Raw genomic sequence first — 22,911 nt, forward strand, 5'->3', positions numbered from 1 at the left:
ATCCGTTTTGCGAAACAATCCGCCAATGGCGAAACACAGAAATCAGACATAATGGGCCGGATTCAATTCAGTCAATTCAAACTCTATTGTCTAAGTTTTTTCTCCTCTAATTGAATCTTGTCCACGAGTTTTCACAGGATAAACCTTGAGATAACTTTTTCTCACTGAATTAAATCTGGCCCAATATGTCTGATATTATCACTAGCAAAGCCACCAATATCCCATCCAGAGAGTTGATTCGGATATCGCCATGTGCTCACAGTAAGTCTGTTGGATAATGTGATTCCCACAAAATGGCAGCCTTCTGACAAGGAATGGATAAGGAAATGCCAATAATTAGTGATGGGCGAATGTTTCGCCAGGCATGGATTTGCGGCAAATTTCTGTGTTTCGCCATTGGCGGATTGTTTCGCAAAATGGATGAAAAAATTCGCCGTGCATTAAAAAATTGTCACGGGCAACAAAAGAATAGCCGCGCAACAAAACAATAGCCACGGGCGACAAAACAATAGCCTCGTGACAAAACAATAGCCGCGGGTGACAAAACAATAGCCCCGGGAGGGGGGCCTTGCTACCAAAAAATTGGTAGCAAGGCCCCCCCTAAAACATTGGTGGCCAGGGGTTACATTTTGCATTGGTGCCAGGGCAGGGACCCCCTAAAACATTGCTAGCCAGCCCAGGGCCCCCTAAAACATTGGTGGTCCTCCCCCCATGTGGTTTTATAGTCTCCCAAGATCCTCACATCAAAATTAGGCCACAATCAGTGTTGCCCTTTGTATTTGTGGCTTAAGGACCCCTTGTTTAAATTTTAAGACATAAAGCATATGGAACAGGTCCAGCTTCCATGTGTATAGGTGAAATTGTAGGTCTAATCCGAGTGAGACGGGTGGACCCTTGTGAGTGCCACGACTTGCTTCACCCCTGGTACCTTGTTTTGGCTCTCCGGCTACTCTCCACTTGCTGCGCTTCCTGTATGGATACTCAGTAAGCCTACAGTTTGCCTGAGGTGTTTGTGGGCCTAAATCTTCATTGAAATGTGACTTGACATTGGAACCTGACATAGTGGCACCCAAAAGAAATTAAATACAGTGAGAGACAGAGGGCACTGGCACCACAAATACATTAAATACAGTGAGAGACAGAGGAAAGTGGCACCACAAATACATTAAATACAGTGAGAGACAGAGGGTAGTGGCTCCACAAATACATTAAATACAGTGAGAGACAGAGGAAAGTGGCACCACAAATACATTAAATACAGTGAGAGACAGAGGAAAGTGGCACCACAAATACATTAAATACAGTTTGAAGTAAAGGAGAATTTAGACCCAAATACATTAAATACAATGAGAGGCAATGATTTCTGATACCCCAAACCTGGAAAAGATTTCAGCATTGTAGGATGAAAAAGAAAAAAAAACATCAAGAATCACTTGCATTGCTAAACATCCTCACATTCCCCACCTAGTGGTAGACATGACAATAGCACCAAAACAGGAGAAAGTCTGCATTATGTGATTTTGGTTGTACATGACAGAAACAATAGTTTATCTGAAAGCAGTTCCATTGTGTTGTGCTGGCTCCTTTGAAAGGAGCCTTTAAGAGGGGCCTGGATGAGTTATTGAACAATCAGAATATCCAAGGCTATTGTGATACTAATATCTACAGTTAGTACTAGTGGTTGTATTTATAGTTTATGTATGTGAGTGTATAGATTGGTAGGTGTGGGTTAGGTGTGCTGGGTTTACTTGGATGGGTTGAACTTGATGGACTTTCAACCCTATGTAACTATGAAAGGTCAGACTCAGTCACACTTTACTGCTGCGCTGGAAGTTGGAGTGATACCTCCCTCCCCCCCAGCAGCCGATCAGCAGAACAATGGGAAGGGAGCAAGATAGCAGCTCCCAGTAGGTATCAGAATAGCACTCAATAGTAAGAAATCCAAGTCCGGCTTGGGACTCCCCCAGTTACATGGGAGTAGGAGAAACAATAGGTTAGCTGAAAGCAGTTCTAATGTGTAGTGCTGGCTGAAAGCTCAGACTCAGGCTCACTTTACTGCTGCGCTGCAAGTTGGAGTGATATCCCCTCACCCCCAGCAGCTGATCAGCAGAACAATGGGAAGGGAGCAAGATAGCAGCTCCCAGTAAGTATCAGAATAGCACTCAATAGTAAGAAATCCAAGTCCGGCTTGGGACTCCTCCAGTTACATGGGAGTAGGAGAAACAATAGGTTAGCTGAAAGGTTAAATGACAGAGGGAATTATTTGCTGTGTAACATTTGTCATTTGTGTGTCATTTAGAGATAAATAAAACCCCATAAATATCATGGCAGTGTCCCTTTAACAAACTTTCAAATTATAGTCCCAGAGGTCTGATATAATTAACACAGCCCCTGCTAATTTCCAGCTGCCTGCTCCTCCCATGGGAATATTCCCCAGGAGTATTACAGCACTGCAGGGTATATATATATATATATATATATATATACGCTGTATTTAATGAGCTTCAGATCCCGCTAACTCTCCTGCTTTAAAGTCCAGACCTTTCTCATCTGCTGAGTTATTGGCCAATAAGCACGTGGCTATTGGGATGCAACAGTCACATCTCTTCCAAGTCTTTCCATTCCATCCGCTTTCTTCTTCTCAATTAAAAAGGAAAAAGGTAAATCTGTAACCAAGCTTCTAGGCAGCAGAGAGTAAATAACTTATTGTATAGCTACATATGATTGTATAAGACTTATTGTGTGCCCAGAACATTCCTTCTCTGTATATTTGTATTTATACATATGGGTAGGGGGTGCCATAGCGTTTCCCTTAGACAGTACAGTATGGGGGTACAGCTTATTGTGTGCCCAGAACATTCCTTCTCTGTATATTTGTATTTATACATATGGGTAGGAGGTGCCATAGTGTTTCCCTTAGACAGTACAGTATGGGGGTACAGCTTATTGTGTGCCCAGAACATTCCTTCTCTGTATATTTGTATTTATACATATGGGTAGGGGGTGCCATAGTGTTTCCCTTAGACAGTACAGTATGGGGGTACAGCTTATTGTGTGCCCAGAACATTCCTTCTCTGTATATTTGTATTTATACATATGGGTAGGGGGTGCCATAGTGTTTCCCTTAGACAGTACAGTATGGGGGTACAGCTTATTGTGTGCCCAGAACATTCCCTCTCTGTATATTTGTATTTATACATATGGGAGGGAGGTGCCATAGTGTTTCCCTTAGACAGTACAGTATGGGGGTACAGCTTATTGTGTGCCCAGAACATTCCTTCTCTGTATATTTGTATTTATACATATGGGTAGGGGGTGCCATAGTGTTTCCCTTAGACAGTACAGTATGGGGGTACAGCTTATTGTGTGCCCAGAACATTCCCTCTCTGTATATTTGTATTTATACATATGGGTAGGGGGTGCCATAGTGTTTCCCTTAGACAGTACAGTATGGGGGTACAGCTTATTGTGTGCCCAGAACATTCCTTCTCTGTATATTTGTATTTATACATATGGGTAGGAGGTGCCATAGTGTTTCCCTTAGACAGTACAGTATGGGGGTACAGCTTATTGTGTGCCCAGAACATTCCTTCTCTGTATATTTGTATTTATACATATGGGTAGGGGGTGCCATAGTGTTTCCCTTAGACAGTACAGTATGGTGGTACAGCTTATTGTGTGCCCAGAACATTCCCTCTCTGTATATTTGTATTTATACATATGGGAGGGAGGTGCCATAGTGTTTCCCTTAGACAGTACAGTATGGGGGTACAGCTTATTGTGTGCCCAGAACATTCCTTCTCTGTATATTTGTATTTATACATATGGGTAGGGGGTGCCATAGTGTTTCCCTTAGACAGTACAGTATGGGGGTACAGCTTATTGTGTGCCCAGAACATTCCTTCTCTGTATATTTGTATTTATACATATGGGTAGGGGGTGCCATAGTGTTTCCCTTAGACAGTACAGTATGGGGGTACAGCTTATTGTGTGCCCAGAACATTCCCTCTCTGTATATTTGTATTTATACATATGGGTAGGGGGTGCCATAGTGTTTCCCTTAGACAGTACAGTATGGGGGTACAGCTTATTGTGTGCCCAGAACATTCCTTCTCTGTATATTTGTATTTATACATATGGGTAGGGGGTGCCATAGTGTTTCCCTTAGACAGTACAGTATGGGGGTACAGCTTATTGTGTGCCCAGAACATTCCCTCTCTGTATATTTGTATTTATACATATGGGTAGGGGGTGCCATAGTGTTTCCCTTAGACAGTACAGTATGGGGGTACAGCTTATTGTGTGCCCAGAACATTCCTTCTCTGTATATTTGTATTTATACATATGGATAGGGGGTGCCATAGTGTTTCCCTTAGACAGTACAGTATGGGGGTACAGCTTATTGTGTGCCCAGAACATTCCTTCTCTGTATATTTGTATTTATACATATGGGTAGGGGGTGCCATAGTGTTTCCCTTAGACAGTACAGTATGGGGGTACAGCTTATTGTGTGCCCAGAACATTCCCTCTCTGTATATTTGTATTTATACATATGGGTAGGGGGTGCCATAGTGTTTCCCTTAGACATTATAGTATGAGGGTACAGGGTACTAAATATTATGGTAGCCCCACCCATATTTGTGTTGCTAAAAAGCACCCAGTATTTGTAGTTTTCATACAGACAGTGGGTTATTGTATTTAACCTGCTTTTCAGAATAAACACATAAATGTAAGTGAATAGAGGACTAGGGGGCGCCACAATGCAAGAAACATTCTAATTGACATTCCCCAGTGATTATTTTTTATCAAATGTCCCTTTATATTTTGTTTAATTGAGGAACAAAGAGATACCAAACAGTAGAGATAGGGATGTGTGCCATTATAAATGGGGGCTATAACCAATGAATTAATGTGTTATAGTTCAACTACACCCTTGCAAGGTAACCTTGTTCTTGGAATTTCAATAGATCATTCTGGGTAGGCAAATAAATGGGGGCTTTAACAGAAAAGAAGTATAAGTGGAGGGGGGCTATTGTGTCCCCCCCACTCATATAGCTGTAAAAAGGGGGTCAAGTGGCACAGAGATCACAAGAGCAGTAGCGTTGAGTGGGCAATGCCATAAGCAGTGGGATGGATCGGCCATTGTTGGTTTGGGCAGGTTGAGCGAATCTGTCCCGTTTGGTATCGCCATAAACTTTGTGAAACGGCAAGAAAATTTGCAAAACGCATTTCTCGCACGTTTTTTTTGTCGTGCCTTTTTTTACTCAACCGCGCCCAATTTTTATGCAACCGCACCCAAGGGGGCGCCGAAATTGGGCGCGGTTGCGTCAAAATTGGGTGCAGTTGCGACAAAATTGGGTGCGGTTGCATCAAAATTGGGCGCGGTTGAGTAAAAAAAAAGGCACGACAATAAAAACGTGCGACAAATGCGTTTCGCAAATTTTCTTGCCGTTTCACAAATTTTATGGCGGAGCCAAACGGGACAGATTCGCTCGTCACTATTCACCATCTAAAGCAGGGATCCCCAACCTTTTATACTCGTGCACCACATTTAAATGAAAAAAGTGTTGGGGAGCAACACAAGCATGAAAAATGTTCCTGGGGTGCCAATAAGAGTTATGATTGGCTACTTAATAGCCCCTATGTGGACTGGCAGCCAATAGAAGGCTCTGTTTGACATTATACTTGGTGTTTATGCAACCAAAACTTGCCCCCAAGACAAAATTCAAAAATAATCACCTACTTTGAGGCCACTGGGAGCAACATCTAAGGGGTTGAGGAGCAACATGTTGCCCCAGAGCCATTGGTTGGGGATCACTGCTCTAAAGGCTTGGGAGTTTCTATAGAAGTCAATGGGGGTGTCCTCGGCAAAGTTGAGCCCTATTTTTAAACTCAAATTTAATTGGAAAAAGTGTTGGGGAACAACATAAGCATGAAAAAGGTTCCTGGGATGCCAATAAGAGCTATGATTGGCTACTTAATAGCCCCTATGTGGGCTGGAAGCCTACAGAAGGCTCTGTTTGGCATTATACTTGGTGTTTATGCAACCAAAATTTTCCCCCAAGTCAATAATTCAAAAATGAGCACCTACTTTGGGGCCACTGGAAGCAACATCCAACGGGTTGAAGAGCAACTTGTTGCCCCAGAGCCACTGGTTGAGGATCCCTGGTCTAAAGGCTTGGGAGTTTCTGTTGAAGTCAATGGGGGGTTGTCCTTATTTTGAAACTCAAAAATTGATAAATAAGCCCATGAGTGTCTGCCATGGGGGGGACTGGTAGCCTCTATGTATGTGGCCACTATCAGAGATACTATAAATATGTTTTGTGTTTGAGGTGTGGTGGTAGGTACTGTATAACCCACACATATTGCTTTGCCCTTGACCCTTTGGTTTTAGAAAAATCCAGTGGATTTCAATAAATGAAGTTGGGCAGAATGTTTTTTGGGTCTATCATATCAAACATCTACATTATCATTTGGGATAGGCCATCAATTTGGCTGAAATACCCAGAATGACCGTGAATATTATCAGTAACGTCTTGGGTTAGTTTCATTGTTGGCTTTGTGGTTGTATTCAACATAATCCCTGGGCTAATGAACTGCCAACCAACTGCCCTATTGCCAACCAACTGCCCCATTGCCTGTTACCAGCACTTCTGTATAGTAGCCAGAAACGTTACATTGGCCAGACGTTGGGGAATTACAGTTTGGGGCTGATAGATATATGTTATACACATTTTGTCTGGAAGGTTCAACCACCACTTTGTACGTGAGGCCTTAGGTGGTTGATGTGAATAAGGTGAGACCTGACCAGACGCAGTTGTTTCATGAGGTTCTTTAATGTCCGAAGAACCTGGTTAATCCAACTCATTGCTACAGCATAGGACTATATTGCAGGGTGCCATGGCTTACAGTCAGCCTTTATTTACTATTCTGTTAGCCAGGAATAAACCTTTTCTTACAAGTCCAACCAAAGCCCAAATGATTACGTTGATTTCTTGATGCTTCCTCACCAGCCTGTGTTTTGTTGTCCCACAGCACTGGAGACCACCCATAACTGCAAGACCCTCCTATTCTTCATCCCTCACGACTGGCCTGAGATCTGCAGACAAGAAGTAACCATGGGGAGCCAGAATGAGAGCAGTTCCCACCCGGAGTATTTCCTTCTGGTTGGAATCCCCGGTATGGAAGATGCCCACTTCTTCTTCTCCATCCCCTTCTGCTCCATGTACATCTTGGCCTTGGCTGGGAACCTGCTTCTGATCTATGTGATTGCAACCAACGCGAGTCTCCACCAACCCATGTACCAGTTCCTTGTCATGTTGGCCATGTCCGATATCCTCCTGTGCACGACGACGGTACCAAAAAGCCTGGCAATATTTTGGTTCCAGTCGAGCAGAATCCCATTCGATGGCTGCATCACGCAGGTGTTTTTCATCCACTTCCTGTTCGTCACCGAGTCTTCTGTTCTGTTGACCATGGCTTATGATAGATACGTTGCCATCTGCTATCCGCTGGCATACACCACCAAGATGACTAACTCCTTCATATGGAGAGTAGTGATTGTGGCTTTGACCAGGGGCTTCTGCACTACGGGCCCATTCACTTTACTTCTCAAGAGACTCCCCTACCAAGGCAGCAACGTCATAGCTCATAGTTACTGTGAACACATGGCGATGGCAAAACTGGCCACTGCTGATATTCTGGTCAATGTGGTTTATGGCCTGATTATAGCCTTTGGCATAACGGGCATAGATATGATTCTCATTGCCGTCTCCTATGTCGTTATAATCCGGGCTGTAATTAGACTCCCTTCATCCGAGGCCCGTTACAAAGCCTTCAATACGTGCGTGTCCCACCTATGTGTCATAACCCTGTTCTACGTACCAGCTTTCTTCTCTTTCATTACTCACAGAGTGGGTCACAATGTCATCCCCCTCTACGCTCATATCCTACTGGCCAACCTCTATTGTCTAGTCCCGCCCATGATGAATCCGATTATCTATGGGGTCAAAACAAAAGAAATAAGACGCAAGGTGTTTGGGTTGTTCTGTAGAAAAGCTTTCCTGATGTGACCATTGCATGGGTCTTGTCTTCAGGCCCCAGTAGATATTATCATTGGAACTATCCATAGCATAGCTACAAGTAATTTGCTAATTAGTCTAACGAGCACCTTGCCAAAGCCAAAAATAACATCTTCACTTACTTCACCCACCGCTATTGCTCAAACTGTAACCTGCTCAATCACCTGCTGTAACCTGCTCAATCACCCCCAGATCATCTGGAAAGTCAAGGAACCGGCCTATCAATGGACTAGGGTTGATAATAGGACATTTGTATAAAGTGTGTGAGTTCAGCCTCACCCTTGGGTCATACAGGCAACTCACGGCACACTAGGTGACTATGGCAATCCACCAATGTGGCAAGAACTGCAGCTCATCTTCATCATCTATGGTCAACATGGTCCCAGGATGGTCTGTTGAACCCCACCATGACCTGGCTTGCATACCCAGATACTTGGGCAGTATAATCAATTAAGTGCCCCACAAATCTGCCGATGTATGACCTGCCGGTCAGTATATGTTTGAAGCATGGGATGGCGCTTAGGTTTAGTCACCAGAATGTAGGTTTAGACGTGTTGAGGATGTTCTTGTACAGCTCTGTTTTTCCATGTAAAATGTCCGGAATCTGTATATTCATAAATAAATGTCACAGTAAACAAATTTGTGCTGAATTTTGCACCATTTATATTGTAATAATAAAGCTGAAAACACAATACAATGCAGTTAAATTGGGATCTGCACCAAAATAAAGACATTATAGGGACATTCCATGCATACCCATAGTCAATACTAACCCATTAGGAGTCAGTGTGGCCAATGAATTGCTATTGTATTGATATTGCTTGGCTGTTGCCTGATTGGCTGAAGCTGTTCCCAGCCCTAAGGCTAATGCAGTTATATAAAGGCAATGTGCTTCCTCTCATACCAACACAGGAGTAATATCTCAGCCCCGGGGTGGGGTGGGTGCCAGATTACTAGGAATACAAGTAGATACAGGGTGTTTTGCCTCTAAACAGGGCTGTGCAATAGGCTTGAACTGTACATCTTGCACCCGTATTCAAGTGTTTTCCAACTGATCTGACACCCACCCCACCCACAGGCAGGAGGTTAGGGTCAGAGTCAGGGTTAGAGTCAGGGTCAGGGTTAGGGTCAGGGTCTGGGTTAGAGTCAGGGTTAGGGGTAGGGTTTGGGTCAGTATTAGGGGTAGTGTTAGGGTTTGGGTCAGTATTAGGGTTAGAGTTAGGGTTAGGGTCAGTATTAGGTTTAGAGTTAGGGGTAGTGTTAGGGTTTGGGTCAGTATTAGGGTTAGAGTTAGGGTTAGAGTTAGGGTTAGGGATAGGGTCAGGGTCTGGGTTAGAGTCAGGGTTAGGGGTAGGGTTAGGGTCAGTATTAGGATTAAAGTTAGGGGTAGTGTTAGGGTTTGGGTCAGTATTAGAGTTAGGGGTAGGGTTAGAGTTAGGGTTAGGGTCAGTATTAGGGTTAGGGTTAGAGTTCAGATTAGAGTTAGGGTCAGTATTAGGGTTAGGGTTAGAGTTAGGGATAGGGTTAGAGTTAGGGTTAGGGTCAGTATTAGGGTTAGGGTTAGAGTTAGGGATAGGGTTAGAGTTAGGGTTAGGGTCAGTATTAGGGTTAGGGTTAGAGTTAGGGATAGGGTTAGAGTTAGGGTTAGGGTCAGTATTAGGGTTAGAGTTAGGGTTAGGGTCAGTATTAGGGTTAGAGTTAGGGTTGGGGCCAGTATTAGGGTTAGGGGTAGGGTTTGGGTCAGTATTAGGGTTAGAGTTAGGGGTAGTGTTAGGGTTTGGGTCAGTATTAGGGTTAGAGTTAGGGGTAGTGTTAGGGTTTGGGTCAGTATTAGGGTTAGAGTTAGGGTTAGGGTCAGTATTAGGTTTAGAGTTAGGGGTAGTGTTAGGGTTTGGGTCAGTATTAGGGTTAGAGTTAGGGTTAGAGTTAGGGTTAGGGATAGGGTCAGGGTCTGGGTTAGAGTCAGGGTTAGGGGTAGGGTTAGGGTCAGTATTAGGATTAAAGTTAGGGGTAGTGTTAGGGTTTGGGTCAGTATTAGAGTTAGGGGTAGGGTTAGAGTTAGGGTTAGGGTCAGTATTAGGGTTAGGGTTAGAGTTCAGATTAGAGTTAGGGTCAGTATTAGGGTTAGGGTTAGAGTTAGGGATAGGGTTAGAGTTAGGGTTAGGGTCAGTATTAGGGTTAGGGTTAGAGTTAGGGATAGGGTTAGAGTTAGGGTTAGGGTCAGTATTAGGGTTAGGGTTAGAGTTAGGGATAGGGTTAGAGTTAGGGTTAGGGTCAGTATTAGGGTTAGAGTTAGGGTTAGGGTCAGTATTAGGGTTAGAGTTAGGGTTGGGGCCAGTATTAGGGTTAGGGTTAGAGTTAGGGTTAGAGTTAGGGTTAGGGTCAGTATTAGGGTTAGAGTTAGGGTTAGAGTTAGGGTTTGGGTCAGTATTAGGGTTAGGGTTAGGGTTTGGGTTAGGGTCAGTATTAGGGTTAGAGTTAGGGTTTGGGTCAGTATTAGGGTTAGGGTCAATATTAGGGTTAGAGTTAGGGTTAGGGTCAGTATTAGGGTTAGGGTTAGAGTTAGGGTTAGGGTTAGGGTCAGTATTAGGGTTAGGGTTAGAGTTAGGGTTAGAGTTAGGGTTAGGGTCAGTATTAGGGTTAGAATTAGGGTTAGGGTTAGAGTTAGGGTTAGAGTTAGGGTTTGGGTCAGTATTAGGGTTAGAGTTAGGGTTTGGGTCAGTATTAGGGTTACAGTTAGGGTTTGGGTCAGTATTAGGGTTACAGTTAGGGTTTGGGTCAGTATTAGGGTTACAGTTAGGGTTTGGGTCAGTATTAGGGTTAGGGATAGGGTTTGGGTCAGTATTAGGGTTACAGTTAGGGTTTGGGTCAGTATTAGGGTTAGAGTTAGGGTTTGGGTCAGTATTAGGGTTACAGTTAGGGTTTGGGTCAGTATTAGGGTTAGAGTTTGGGTTTGGGTCAGTATTAGGGTTAGGGATAGGGTTTGGGTCAGTATTAGGGTTAGGGATAGGGTTTGGGTCAGTATTAGGGTTAGGGATAGGGTTTGGGTCAGTATTAGGGTTAGGGATAGGGTTTGGGTCAGTATTAGGGTTAGAGTTAGGGTTTGGGTCAGTATTAGGGTTACAGTTAGGGTTTGGGTCAGTATTAGGGTTACAGTTAGGGTTTGGGTCAGTATTAGGGTTACAGTTAGGGTTTGGGTCAGTATTAGGGTTAGAGTTAGGGTTTGGGTCAGTATTAGGGTTAGGCTGCTTTCTATGAATAACAGGCTAGTGCCAGTCAGACAGGGATGGGCTATGAGCCACGTACATTGCCGCTGATCCCACTGAGCGTGTCTGTATCTGAAACAAGGTCTGTTTTACCTGATAATATAATCACATTGTTCCGTGGGATCAAATCAGGGCATTTCTGGGAGTTTTATCCTAGTGACGTCCCATCGGCGTGAAACTGCTGATTATGTGTTTGGTTTATACAGCGCCCCCCTTATACATATAACTCCCTATACATATAATTCCCTATACATATAATTCCCTATACATATAATTCCCTATACATATAATTCCCTATACATATAATTCCCTATACATATAACTCCCTATACATATAACTCCCTATACATATAATTCCCTATACATATAATTCCCTATACATATAACTCCCTATACATATAATTCCCTATACATATAACTCCCTATACATATAATTCCCTATACATATAACTCCCTATAAATATAATTCCCTATACATATAACTCCCTATACATATAACTTCCTATACATATAATTCCCTATACATATAATTCCCTATATATATATAATTCCCCATACATATAATTCCCTATACGTATAATTCCCTATACATATAATTCTCTATACATATAATTCCCTATACATATAATTCCCTATACATATAATTCCCTATACATATAATTCCCTATGTAGACCAATGGGCTATGGTTCCATGTCTCCTACTATCACTAATGGTTAAGATCGAATAACCAAGAACCTACAGACTGATTAGTGCCCACGGCGGGTCCCTGTATTCCCAGGTACGAGACTCAATGGAGAAAAAACTGGGACTAAATATTCCGAGTGGGCTAAATCCCGCCCACAGTATCTGCTCTGTGTCCTCATTGGAGAAAAGACAAAAACACTCGGGTGCTTCTCCTTTGGCAAAGGTCCCACCGGCGTCACTCTCAGGGCAGTTACATAATATCCATCAGCAACATGGGAAGTCCCTGCAATCTGGTAGTAAAACATACAATTAGTAGAGCCACTTACCTGATGGTACTGATCCAATAGGTACATTATGTAGAGTCCTGTAGTTCTGCAATGAAACTTGGTACCAGGGACTCGTGGGACTATTTCTAAATCATTTCTGACAAGTGCGCAGCAGGATGTTTTTGCTTTACGGTAGACATTGTAGCCAAACACTAGGGGTCAGAAGAATAGTCTCCTGATAGGGTCCATTACCTGGTACCTGAGGGGCTTCGTGACATTTTTGACCATGTCCTGTAGAGAAGACAAGGTCCAATCTAAGTTTCTAAACAATCTAATGCAGGTCTCTACTTGCTGGTGTAGCGAAGGGAAGGTTCTAGACAACTATCTACACCATCTCTTTGGGTTCCCACCTTGAGGAACTTGCCCTAGTTGGGTGATATTAAGAGAAAACCTAATTAACTGGAAATGTCAATAACACTAATAAGGGCTGAAAGCCAAAGAGGAAGAGGATGAGCCGCAACACGATGGATGGTCTCAATAACAACAGGTCCCTAAAGACCCAAGGAGCCTCTAACTGGCAATTTCTACCCGCCATGTTGGTTGCTCACAATGCTCCTTGCTACCCCTGAGGGGGCAGTTTGTGCCAGGCAGCGCTACCTACTGGCAGGGTGGTATATAGGCAGGGGTGTTCCTTGACATGTCCAATACTCCTTCAGTATTAGAGGGAAGGGGAGACTGGTCACGGCAGGAATTTCCAGGACCCTATACGACCCGAATGAGTTACGGTTCTGAGATAATACCCAGTTACACCCAGTTAGTCCACGGGGCAGAACAGATTGTATCTAAATGATATCACCGGGGCAGATCAGGGGCATAGCAATATGTGGTCCTATTCTACTCCCATGGGGGGCAAGGTTGCTGGTGGGCTAATAATTATAGCCTATGGGGGAGGGACCTGCTAACAAGTAGAATGGGACCACAAATTGCTATGCCCCTGATCTGCCCCAGCCATGCCCCATTATGCCAAACCCCACCCATGATCTGCCAAACCCCGCCTATTGCCCAAGAAGAAAAAAAGGTGGCTCAAAGCTGAACCCTAATGACTTCACAGCAATTATTCTAAGGTCCAGTTGGGAGTCATGTTGGGACTCTGCCTGGGTCGGGCTGGCTTGCCGGAGTATTAGAGGATCTCCCGGTGGGTTCAAGCCCAGGTGGTCCCTAGCCATTTCCACCATAGATCTATATACCACATTAACAGGGCCCAATGATTAAAGATGGTGGCCCTGGGCTTGTCATGGAGCAGTACTGGTCAATTTATTACATGAAATGGCCAGAATATTTCTCATATGGCCGAGGCCTGGGTTCAATTAAAATGGTGGCCATACAGTGAAGTCTATGGAGCCTTCAAGCAGACCAGGGGCCATAAAAATCCTACATCTGGCCCACAGTCCATCAGCTGGGCAGCCCTGTCAGAGAGGGTGGGAATTAGAAATAGCCCAGTTAGAGATTACTGGGATTGGTCAGAGTATGGTCATCTAAGGGCCCCAATTGGCCATCATCTGTAGGAGGAGAACTTTGACTCCTCACAAATGGAGATGCCAATGAATGGCAGAAGACATGAGTGTTACCCCTGGGGTCTCTATGAATCAACTGCCCTCCATACTGGTGCTACACCTACAGACTTCTGCAGAACCCCCAGTCATATGAGTGGGGCAACTAACCTCTAAATCATAGCTTCTGATTGGTCAGGGGGAGCTGCTGCTTTGAGAGTAATTCAGGCCCAAGCAATTGGATCTACCAGTGTTGCTCCTTAATAAAACATTTTTTTTTTCCACGGGGCAGGTATAGCAGATTGTGGGGTAGTACTGGTTAGTGAGCAGTTTCTAGTTGGTTGCTATGGGTTACTAGACCTCCTGCAAACTTTGTAACCTTTTTACATTCATTATATAACTTTCCCAGTGCAACCTGCAGAGCTATAGGGCTTAGGGCCGGGGGTGGGAAGAATGATGTTGGCCAAACGGACACAGACGGACAACTCAGTGACCCCCCCAACATTAAAGGGATTTTCCATTTCCTCTGTGTTTTGCCTCATTTAGGGCTATTTTAGTGTTTAACAGGGAATGTAACTGATCCCTATTGATCTATGGGATTATCTATGGGATTAGTACAGAATGTGCCCTTTAAACTGCCCATTGTCCGTGGCATTATCCAGCCTTTGTGTTCCGTACAGGTAACTCCCCCCCCAAATCCCCCCGGGATGTGCAGGTAATTATCTCCTTTATTAGTGACTGACTGGGGGTTATTAGCAGCCGGGTCTCTAAGGTCGTTAGAGTTCTGCTAATGATATGGGCTGTGTGTATAAATACAGAGAGGGGGGTCTGTCTCTCAGGCTGATGTGGCGCAGACATACGGCGGCTCCGCCAACCCGGTAAGTTATTTTCATATATAACATTGACAGCGTTGGGTCAGAACCAGAACCTGTGGCTTCTCCCATGTAAAGCTGCTGTCTCTATATTCTTATTCTCTGATCCCATGTTTGTATTCCTGTATTCCCCTCTCTTGGTAGGGAACCCCATAACCTGACTGCCCTTACAGTAAGGAACCCCTTCCTATGCTGATGGTGAGATCCCCTTTCCTCCCCACCCCCAATGTATCACTCATTCCCCCTCTCTGGGTAGGGAACCCCATAACCTGACTGCCCTTACAGTAAGGAACCCCTTCCTATGCTGATGGGGAGATCCCCTTTCCTCCCCACCCCCAATGTATCACTCATTCCCCCTCTCTGGGTAGGGAACCCCATAACCTGACTGCCCTTACAGTAAGGAACCCCTTCCTATGCTGATGGTGAGATCCCCTTTCCTCCCCACCCCCAATGTATCACTCATTCCCCCTCTCTGGGTAGGGAACCCCATAACCTGACTGCCCTTACAGTAAGGAACCCCTTCCTATGCTGATGGTGAGATCCCCTTTCCTCCCCACCCCCAATGAATCACTCATTCCTTCTCTCTGGGTAGGGAACCCCATAACCTAACTGCCCTTACAGTAAGGAACCCCTTCCTATGCTGATGGTGAGATCCCCTTTCCTCCCCACCCCCAATGAATCACTCATTCCTTCTCTCTGGGTAGGGAACCCCATAACCTAACTGCCCTTACAGTAAGGAACCCATTCCTATGCTGATGGTGAGATCCCCTTTCCTCCCCACCCCCAATGAAGTACTCATTCCCTCTCTCTTGGTAGGGAATCCCATAACCTGACTGCCCTTACAGTAAGGAACCCCTTCCTATGCTGATGGTGAGATCTCCTTTCCTCCCCACCCCCAATGTATCACTCATTCCCCCTCTCTTGGTAGGGAACCCCATAACCTAACTGCCCTTACAGTAAGGAACCCATTCCTATGCTGATGGTGAGATCCCCTTTCCTCCCCACCCCCAATGAAGTACTCATTCCCTCTCTCTTGGTAGGGAATCCCATAACCTGACTGCCCTTACAGTAAGGAACCCCTTCCTATGCTGATGGTGAGATCCCCTTTCCTCCCCACCCCCAATGTATCACTCATTCCCCCTCCCTTGGTACAATAAGCTTTACCCCTATGCTTTTCTTACCCATAAAACCAGAGCTGTTCGAGTGCTTTCTCTTGCTAGATGCTGGGGACAGAAGATAATGCTGAAGGAGTCCCACAATGGAAATATTCAATACCAGCAGTTTCCACCCCGAGTATTTCGTTCTGATTGGAATTCCGGGCCTGGAGGAGTCTCACTTTCTCCTTTCCATCCCGTTCTGCTCCATGTACGCTCTCGCTCTGATTGGCAACTCCCTTCTGTTATTCGTCATTGGAACCAACGAGAGTCTCCACCAACCCATGTACATTTTCCTCATGATGCTGTCAGCCACGGACCTCCTGCTCTGCTCTTCTGCTGTACCCAAAGCCCTCAGCATCTTCTGGTTCAAGTCCCATGAGATAGAGTTTAGTGGCTGCCTTCTCCAAGTCTTCTCCATTCACTATCTCTTTGTCATTGAGTCTTCTGTCCTTCTGACCATGGCCTATGACCGCTATATTGCAATCTGCTCACCTTTAACATATAAAGTCACCGTGACCAACTCATTCATTGTGAAGAGCGCCCTCCTATCGGTGGCCAGAGCCTTCTGCATAATCACGCCCCTGGTCATTCTCCTTAACCGGTTACCGTACGAGCGCAGCAATGTGATAGCTCACACCTACTGTGAACATATGGCAGTGGCTAAACTGGCGACTGCAGATACCTTGGTCAATAGTGTCTATGGCCTTGCTGCGGCGTTCTCCTCAACTGGCATGGATATGATCATCATTGCCGCATCCTATGTGGTTATTTTTAGGGCTGTTCTGAGACTCCCTGCTTCTGAAGATCGATTTAAAGCCTTCAACACGTGTGGTTCCCACCTCTGTGTCATAATAATGTTCTACATTCCAGCTTTCTTTTCATTCATTGCTCACCGGGTGGGGAAAGACAAGATACCTCCAAGTGCCCACATCCTGTTGGCCAACCTTTATGTCCTTGTGCCTCCAATGATGAATCCCATAATCTACGGTGTTCGAACCAAAGACATTAGGCAAAAAGTTCTGAGCATGTTCTATAAGAAATGGGACAGGAATAAACACTTTGGCCAGTGTGGGGCGCTTGAAGCCTAAGAGGGACTTGCTATCCTAACCATGGAAGCTGACCATCTACACGTGGGAATTGTATTTTCTTCTAACTTTATTTTAGATTCTTAGAAAGAGACTTCATATCTGTACCTGATAATGACCCACTGTGCCCAAGTGATAGACCTCTGAGATATGGACAATGTTCAGGCTTCCTCTTGCTCTGCTTAATAAATTACCAGTAAAATTAATAAAGTGTTTATCATGATTACAATAGAAAGACAAAGGGAATAAATAATGTCCAGTTACATCATATGGCACATGATCTAGTGATCTTGATACCCAGAGTTCCCTCAGATGGTGCCCAGGTTAGAATCAATGACCACTCTAGATCCTTCTCCAATTATCCATGCCCTAGATCCTCCCCAAACTATTGCCACCCCAGCTCCTTCTCCAGTAAGAGAATATTCTTCACCCATACTCCAGACCCCCCCTTCAAATTAGCACAACCCTAGCTCCTTCTCCAGTTAACCATATCCTAGATCTTCATCAAACTAATGTCACCCTGGTTTATTCTCCTTAAGTTATTCATATCCTAGATCCTTCTTCAATTATCCATGCCCTAGATCCTCCCCAAACTATTGCCTACCCAGCTCCTTCTCCAGTAACTCATATTTCAGCCCCCCCCCCCCAAATTAGCACCACCCTAGCTCCTCCAGTTAACCATATCCTAGATATTCATCAAACTTTTGTCACCCTGGCTTCTTCTCGAGTTATTCACATCCTAGATCCTTCTCAAATTGGTACCACTCTAGCCCCATCTTCAGTCGTTTATATCCTAGATCAGGGTTCTTCAACCTTTTTACCTGTGAGACACATTCAAGTGTTAATACAAGTTGGAGAGTAACACAAGCATGGAAATGCTCCTGGGTGCCAATTATGGGCTATTTGGTAGCCCCTATATGGACTGGCAGCTACAGGAGATTCTTTTTTGGTGTTCTACATGGTGTTTATGCCACTAAAGCTTGCCTTCAAAGAGAATTAAAAAATTAGCACATGTAACAATGGATTGTTGTTTAAGATCCACTGGTTGGGGACCATTGACTCCTCTTCTAGCTCTTCTAGATCCAACAGTCTCCAAGAGCATGTTTAGCTCTGAGTAACCCCTCAGTTTAGTGCCATAGTACAAAGGAAGGCCCTTGTGCACATACAATTAACCATCATTGCAGAACCTACACGTATAGAATAGAAAGAGACAAATGGAGTAAAGGAGCCTCGCTGAAGGTCAATGAAAACCTGGACTTCTCTCAGGCCATAAGGGACGGCCGGTTTACCATGTTTAGTAGAAACTTGTATCCATTAGAAGTAGATCTTCCAACCCTTTGGTTGTTGTTATTTATATCACCTCCAACCAAGGGCCCCAGTTCCTTTAGGAGTTTTGAGATTGTTATATATCAGTAGTGTCCATGACTAGAACCCCCCCTGTATTAGCAATATTAGCCAATTTCCATAGAACGGGATAAGCGGGCCACTATGAACACAACATTTACACACAGATACATGTATACCAATAGGCTAAAGGTACTGTAGCCCACACACACACATGTATGGCCACCTTCAGACAGCTAATATACATACAGTAGAGCCATCTTTGGATCTTTGGCCATGGGGCAACTGGATATCTACACTAAAACATAATTTTCCACAACCTTTGTCCTTTGGGGCTTTCCCACTACATACGGTGCCACATTCCCAGAATAGGGGATGATATACAGTCTAGTTGGGTGGCTCCATGGTCATTTCCTAGTTCATCTCTTGTACTCTTGTTGTACTTCCATGGATAATCAGAGCAGACCCTAAGGTGATTAGGTGCCAGGCAATTGCCAGACAGAATGTTCTAACCACCGACTATTTTTAAACCTCAGCTTAATCTCTATTTGATCCCCCTGGTCAGTTGCTGAGTTAGAAACCATTTTCCAGTTCTGATGCACCAAACCCAAGACCCTTGGACAAAAAAATTGCAGATTTGGGTCAAACATCAATGAATGGCAGGAAATTTCTGGTGCCCTTTGTGAGATTTGATTCCTTCCTTTGTGTTTATCTTAGAAACATGAGTGATTAAACAGAGCCATGACTGGGGCCTGAGTGCTATTGCCTAGTGACTGACCCTCCTTTAGTAAATAAACCTTCTAGAATTTGCCTTGTAGGCTCCTGTGAGACAAGTCTAAAGAACGCTTGCCACCCAAGCCCACCCCTGAGGAACGGATACAAATCTAAACTAGCCATCGTTTTCATTGTTCATTGCATGCAGATGAATTCCAGGTTATATTCGGGGGCTGTAAGAGGGCTGAAGTCTCAACGAACCTTACGAAAGGGTTTGAGGAACATTTCATGGGCCATCAGATGATTTAAGATAAATATATCTGTCCTCCTTGAACTGGCTCGGTCCTAAAATGTACGGCTAATTGAAGAAGAGCAAATCCAAGGAAAGAACAGCGTCAAAGCCACTAGGAATTGCCCCATGTCACCCGCTACATCGTGTTTAGTGCCACCTACAATGGGGGTTCATCTTCTCCATTGCTTATCTCTGTTGGGCTCCCACAAGGCTTTGTCCTAGGACCCTTATTATTTTCTCTCAATGCTTCCTACCTTGGAAAATTAATGAATTCCTATGGCCCCCAATCCTCTATACTGAGCTCTCCTCAGGCCGGTGCCTTGGTTATCCTTGATGGGCTAAGGGGGCCCAGCCTGAAGGCCAGTTAGGGGGGGATTTGGGGTGAGTGCTTATTTGTGCCCTGGGTACCCCTGGAACTATAGCGGGGTGACTGTTACCCCAATGTTTCTATATATCTGTAACCTTGTTATGGGCTAAGGGGGCCCAGCCTGAAGGCCAGTTAGGGGGGGATTTGGGGTGAGTGCTTATTTGTGCCCTGGGTACCCCTGGAACTATAGCGGGGTGACTGTTACCCCAATGTTTCTATATATCTGTAACCTTGTTATGGGCTAAGGGGGCCCAGCCTGAAGGCCAGTTAGGGGGGGATTTGGGGTGAGTGCTTGTGCCCTGGGTACCCCTGGAACTATAGCGGGGTGACTGTTACCCCAATGTTTCTATATATCTGTAACCTTGTTATGGGCTAAGGGGGCCCAGCCTGAAGGCCAGTTAGGGGGGGATTTGGGGTGCTTATTTGTGCCCTGGGTACCCCTGGAACTATAGCGGGGTGACTGTTACCCCAATGTTTCTATATATCTGTAACCTTGTTATGGGCTAAGGGGGCCCAGCCTGAAGGCCAGTTAGGGGGGGATTTGGGGTGCTTATTTGTGCCCTGGGTACCCCTGGAACTATAGCGGGGTGACTGTTACCCCAATGTTTCTATATATCTGTAACCTTGTTATGGGCTAAGGGGGCCCAGCCTGAAGGCCAGTTAGGGGGGGATTTGGGGTGAGTGCTTATTTGTGCCCTGGGTACCCCTGGAACTATAGCGGGGTGACTGTTACCCCAATGTTTCTATATATCTGTAACCTTGTTATGGGCTAAGGGGGCCCAGCCTGAAGGCCAGTTAGGGGGGGATTTGGGGTGAGTGCTTGTGCCCTGGGTACCCCTGGAACTATAGCGGGGTGACTGTTACCCCAATGTTTCTATATATCTGTAACCTTGTTATGGGCTAAGGGGGCCCAGCCTGAAGGCCAGTTAGGGGGGGATTTGGGGTGAGTGCTTATTTGTGCCCTGGGTACCCCTGGAACTATAGCGGGGTGACTGTTATCCCATTGGTTGGGGCACATACTTAACTTTTTAAAATATTGATTGTTACCAAGGGGAAAACTTTCTGTACAGAGGCATTAAAATTATACCTGTGCTTTAAAGGTGAGTGAGGAAGGAAGAGGTTAAATTCATTAAGGACAGATGCAATTATAGTCAGAGAGCTGCACTTCCCTCCCATACACTAATGTGCATTCCCCGGGGGCCTCATATTCACTTGGGTGCTATAAAAGCCCCGGCAGATTCTGTTATACGGAGACACAGAGCGGCAGCGGCATCGGATCCATCTCTCTGGCCCAGGTAAGTGCCGGGGGGGGGCACCCCTATCCTATTAGTAAGGGGGGGACAATAGATCCTGGCCTTACCCATAACCATATGTAACCTGCTAACCAGTTATCCTAGTTACACATAACTATAAACCCAGTGAGAATGAGGGATGAATGGGTATTGGGGAGTTGTATCAGGAGTCAGAACCAGCAGTGCAGGGAAGGGAAAGGGACAGACACAGTGACAGTTACACATAACTATAAACCCAGTGAGAATGAGGGATGAATGGATATTGGGGAGTTGTATCAGGAGTCAGAACCAGCAGTGCAGGGAAGGGAAAGGGACAGACACAGTGACAGTTACACATAACTATAAACCCAGTGAGAATGAGGGATGAATGGATATTGGGGAGTTGTATCAGGAGTCAGAACCAGCAGTGCAGGGAAGGGAAAGGGACAGACACAGTGACAGTTACACATAACTATAAACCCAGTGAGAATGAGGAATGAATGGATATTGGGGAGTTGTATCAGGAGTCAGAACCAGCAGTGCAGAGAAGGGAAAGGGACAGACACAGTGACAGTTACACATAACTATAAACCCAGTGAGAATGAGGAATGAATGGGTATTGGGGAGTTGTATCAGGAGTCAGAACCAGCAGTGCAGGGAAGGGAAAGGGACAGGGACAGTGACAGTTACACATAACTATAAACCCAGTGAGAATGAGGAATGAATGGGTATTGGGGAGTTGTATCAGGAGTCAGAACCAGCAGTGCAGGGAAGGGAAAGGGACAGACACAGTGACAGTTACACATAACTATAAACCCAGTGAGAATGAGGAATGAATGGGTATTGGGGAGTTGTATCAGGAGTCAGAACCAGCAGTGCAGGGAAGGGAAAGGGACAGACACAGTGACAGTTACACATAACTATAAACCCAGTGAGAATGAGGGATGAATGGATATTGGGGAGTTGTATCAGGAGTCAGAACCAGCAGTGCAGGGAAGGGAAAGGGACAGACACAGTGACAGTTACACATAACTATAAACCCAGTGAGAATGAGGGATGAATGGGTATTGGGGAGTTGTATCAGGAGTCAGAACCAGCAGTGCAGGGAAGGGAAAGGGACAGACAGTGACAGTTACACATAACTATAAACCCAGTGAGAATGAGGGATGAATGGATATTGGGGAGTTGTATCAGGAGTCAGAACCAGCAGTGCAGGGAAGGGAAAGGGACAGACACAGTGACAGTTACACATAACTATAAACCCAGTGAGAATGAGGGATGAATGGATATTGGGGAGTTGTATCAGGAGTCAGAACCAGCAGTGCAGGGAAGGGAAAGGGACAGACACAGTGACAGTTACACATAACTATAAACCCAGTGAGAATGAGGGATGAATGGATATTGGGGAGTTGTATCAGGAGTCAGAACCAGCAGTGCAGGGAAGGGAAAGGGACAGACACAGTGACAGTTACACATAACTATAAACCCAGTGAGAATGAGGAATGAATGGATATTGGGGAGTTGTATCAGGAGTCAGAACCAGCAGTGCAGAGAAGGGAAAGGGACAGACACAGTGACAGTTACACATAACTATAAACCCAGTGAGAATGAGGAATGAATGGGTATTGGGGAGTTGTATCAGGAGTCAGAACCAGCAGTGCAGGGAAGGGAAAGGGACAGGGACAGTGACAGTTACACATAACTATAAACCCAGTGAGAATGAGGAATGAATGGGTATTGGGGAGTTGTATCAGGAGTCAGAACCAGCAGTGCAGGGAAGGGAAAGGGACAGACACAGTGACAGTTACACATAACTATAAACCCAGTGAGAATGAGGAATGAATGGGTATTGGGGAGTTGTATCAGGAGTCAGAACCAGCAGTGCAGGGAAGGGAAAGGGACAGACACAGTGACAGTTACACATAACTATAAACCCAGTGAGAATGAGGAATGAATGGATA

General features: G+C 45.1%; 2 protein-coding genes across 2 annotated transcripts; both read left to right on the forward strand.

Moving 5' to 3' along the window:
* Positions 1-7,039: 7,039 nt before the first annotated feature.
* Positions 7,040-8,718, forward strand: or52d1 (olfactory receptor family 52 subfamily D member 1). Its single transcript, XM_031897402.1, has one exon. The coding sequence runs from the start codon at positions 7,119-7,121 to the stop codon at positions 8,070-8,072; it is 954 nt and encodes a 317-aa protein (XP_031753262.1). The 5' UTR covers positions 7,040-7,118; the 3' UTR covers positions 8,073-8,718.
* Positions 8,719-14,681: 5,963 nt separating this feature from the next.
* Positions 14,682-17,166, forward strand: LOC116408926 (olfactory receptor 52E4-like). Its single transcript, XM_031897403.1, has 2 exons — positions 14,682-14,726; positions 15,914-17,166. Exon 2 carries the CDS (start codon positions 15,979-15,981, stop codon positions 16,963-16,965), a length of 987 nt encoding a protein of 328 aa, XP_031753263.1. The 5' UTR covers positions 14,682-14,726; positions 15,914-15,978; the 3' UTR covers positions 16,966-17,166.
* Positions 17,167-22,911: the final 5,745 nt, after the last annotated feature.

The sequence above is a fragment of the Xenopus tropicalis genome, chromosome 2 (genome assembly GCF_000004195.4).
Source record: "Xenopus tropicalis strain Nigerian chromosome 2, UCB_Xtro_10.0, whole genome shotgun sequence".
NCBI lineage: Eukaryota > Metazoa > Chordata > Amphibia > Anura > Pipidae > Xenopus > Xenopus tropicalis.